General features: G+C 47.0%; 1 protein-coding gene across 1 annotated transcript; it reads right to left on the bottom strand.

Moving 5' to 3' along the window:
• Positions 1-2,110: 2,110 nt before the first annotated feature.
• Positions 2,111-3,278, bottom strand: LOC100280750 (probable E3 ubiquitin-protein ligase ATL45). Its single transcript, XM_034059836.1, has one exon. The coding sequence runs from the start codon at positions 3,157-3,159 to the stop codon at positions 2,392-2,394; it is 768 nt and encodes a 255-aa protein (XP_033915727.1). The 5' UTR covers positions 3,160-3,278; the 3' UTR covers positions 2,111-2,391.
• Between the last annotated feature and the right edge of the window lie 264 nt (positions 3,279-3,542).

The following is a 3,542-nucleotide window of genomic DNA, read 5'->3' on the forward strand; positions in this document are numbered from 1 at the left end:
TCACCTTTACTAGGTGATCAAGGTCGAGCTCTGCATTCCTTTAGGAACGACTTCGGAGCTTTTTTACCTTTACTAGGTGATCAAGGTCAAGCTCTGCATTCCCTTAGGAACGACTTCAGAGCTTTGTCACCTTTACTAGATGATTGCAAACTTACCTTCAGACTGGGGACCTTGGAAACAAATCTTTTTACACCTCTTACTGTTGCACCCGAAGGTGCTGCTTCGGTGTTACCATGGCTAGGGGAAATGCACCTATATTAAATTTAGGCGCTCTTGTGAGGTATTACATCCTAGGCCTCATTAAAAACCTTACCCCCTCTATAAGGAAAAAGGGTGCCAAAGCTTGAAAAGATGAAGCTAAATGTAATATCTTCAGAGCTCATCGACATTCCATGACCTTGGAACTTCGTTTCCCTCTATGTCTTTCAATCTATATGAGCCTGGTCTATTCGAAGCTGAGACCAAAAAAGGGCCTTCCCACTTGATTTGCAATTTTCCCGATGTATCCGGGTTAGCCACTCTTCGGAACACAAAGTGACCTGGCACTATGTTTTTGAGCTTGACCTTTCTATCTCGCCACCTTATTGTCTCTTCTTGATATTGGATAGTCTGTTAACAAGCCCGGCTACATCGATATTGGATAGTTTGTTATCAAGCCCAGTGAGTTGAAGGTTTTGAAAAGGCTCTCTTGAATCAGAAGATGATGACTCTCTTGAAAAGACTCTCTTCCGGGCAGGACTTCGGTTGTCCAAGTTCAGGATGATTACCGAAGTACTAAACAAATATGAAGTCTACATGCACCAACTAACACCAAATGCACTAGATAGACTTAGTGTCTACACATGGATTGTGCACAGCAAAGGTGCGCCCGCTGATGTCGAAGCATTCTGTAGGATACATGAGTTGCACCATCATACGAAGGCTAGGGCTTCAAACAAACCGCACAACAATTTTGGGTGTTATAGCTTTGCCTACCACAAAGATTCAAAGTTTCTAGTGCTTGCGTACCGAAAAAGTGGCCAAGTGAATGGACTAGGGAATGATTTTTTGCGAAGGCTGATACAAATAAGATAGATGAATTCAAAGCCATTGTGATGTATTAATAATAGAAGTTGGACCTAGACCCATTACATAGACATCGCTATATACAATTTATTGTACATCTAATAACAACATTATACATAATCTCACCAGTAAACGATGGACAGTGCGTGCACTTTATCTACTACTCCCGCCGTTCCAAAATAAAATTTGGTTTACCTTTTTAGTTGATTCGTACAATAATTAATGTATTTGTTTTATATATATATATATATATATGCCTAGATTCATTATTATCTATTCGAACATAGACATAAAAATCGAGAGCTAAAACGACTAATATTTTAGGACCGAAGAATATTGAAAATAAAATTAGGCAAAAAAAATTAAGTCCGTGTATCAAGTTATAGAGATTCAAATCTAGGTAGCTAGGACTCGAGGAATGTACCTATCGAAACAAACTGGATGAATTTGCAAGAAAGAATAATACAGTAAAAAACGTTTGCACTAGCAGCGCTCCTTGGGCTGCTCGCTTTTCTTGACACAATAGTATCGTATATATATACATATATTCAACGATGAAATGTCCTTGATGCGTACGAAGGATGTTTTGTCGATAATGGCTCAATAGTATCATATATATATATGCCGTACACTAGCTAAAAAGTAAAACAAGCGTTTGATGTCGATGTTGCAGTGATGCCTCAATCTCATCGATCTAGCCACGACAAGGGAGCGAGCTACTAAAAAAATTTCACCAGCGCCAATATAATAGTATTGCAAATTTGCAATGTCCCCTTCAGCCCGGCATTGGATCAGCTATCCACCTCCATGGCTCCATCTAATCATGCAGCAACAAGCTATCTGCTTGGTTAAGTACCCCACATGATTGCGCAGTTAATGGTTCCAAGGGTGGTTTTGTTGAAGAAGAATGGGATGTGAGCAAGATTCATGAGACTATACATCTCTCGGGCTAATTGTATAGACGATAGTCCAAAAAAGCTTCACGTACTGTTGCTTTTCAAGAAGAGCGCTTGTTGACACAGAGACTGAGCTGAGAAACAAGTTCTAATGCAATGCAAAATACTGCAGGTCCTTCAAAAAAAAAGAACACTTAAATTGCGCAGAGGGATTGCAGAAAAGGTTTTCACTGCCAAACAATGCACAAGCCGAATTTTACATGCCATGGTATCCTTCTCCGTACAAATCGAAAGAAATTGGCACCAAAATTATGTACTTGCGGGGTGTCTATCTACCATTCACTCACTGACTCCATGAAGAAGGATACAGTTTTGGAGCAGAACGCAACGCAACAGCTACCTACCTTTGCAGTTCACCGTGGCGCGGGAGCTACACTTGGCTCTCCAGGTCCAGCTGCCGGCCGGAGGACCCGGCCACCACCTTGGCGCCGGCCTTGGGCGCCTGCTGCGGCGGCGGGAGCACGGGGCGCGCGCGGCAGACGGGGCAGGTGGCGCGCGCGCAGAGCCAGGCGTCGACGCAGGCGGCGTGGAACGCGTGCCGGCATCCGGGCAGCGCGCGCACCGCGTCCCCGTCCTGCAAGGCGCTCAGGCACACCGCGCACTCCGCAGGAGACTCGCCGCCGTGCGCGTCAGCCCTGAACCTGAGCACAGGCATGGCCGCCAGCGCCGCCCTGTCCATCCCGCCCGCGGGCCTCTTCTGCGCGGGCAGCCCTGCGAGGCCGGAGTCCGTCCGGTGCACGCCGTCGCGGCCGCTCCACCGCACGTACAGGTAGTTCATGTACAGTATCACCCCGTACAGCACCAGGCACACCGCCGTGAACGCGCCCACCAGCTCCAGCGTCGCGCCCGAGGCGCAGCACCCGCGGTGGCCCGGCGGCGGTGGAGTCCCCGACCCCGACCCGTCCACCGCGGACATGCCGCTCGTCGATTGGTTGTCAGCTACCACTGCCAGATGGGGGATGCCACGGCAGAGCAAAAGCAGAGCGCCGTGGCGCGCGTTTCTTGGGCAAGCTCTGGTACGGTGGTCGCCGGGTTGGTGCGAGGAGAGAATTGTTATGGGGTTTGGGAAGTAATGGTGGGGTTCGGACTGGTGGTCTAGAATGGTCAGGATGTCTGTATAGCTGTGGATCGTGATCATGTCGGGCGATTAGATTGAGGATTAAGTGATTAATTAACTGCGGTTTGGTGTGCTTCAAGCGTCATGTCCTCACTGCTCATGGATGGAGAAAGGGTGATGAGAGAGGGCCGGCTTTTGTTGCCACGAATGGTGCGGTTGGCCTGCATTCTGCCATCCAGGAGGGTTGCATTGGCAGTATTGAGCTGAGCACACGGCTTGTTTGGTTTGTGGCTAACTGTGCCTCACTTTGTCTAAGGTTAGTCGTTCGAATTGAATAACTAACATTAGGCAGAAATACTATTATTCAAATGATATCCTCATAAATTGCTCAATCGTAGAAAAGAAAAAAAATAGGCATAATGGATTTGAGTTTCCAAATTAGCCAATATTATTGTCAACTACAT

This window comes from Zea mays, chromosome 4 (genome assembly GCF_902167145.1).
Source record: "Zea mays cultivar B73 chromosome 4, Zm-B73-REFERENCE-NAM-5.0, whole genome shotgun sequence".
NCBI lineage: Eukaryota > Viridiplantae > Streptophyta > Magnoliopsida > Poales > Poaceae > Zea > Zea mays.

Bases quoted from the DNA above. Each gene is read 5' to 3' on its own strand.
- LOC100280750 (XM_034059836.1), bottom strand. From the start codon at position 3,159: ATGATCACGATCCACAGCTATACAGACATCCTGACCATTCTAGACCAC.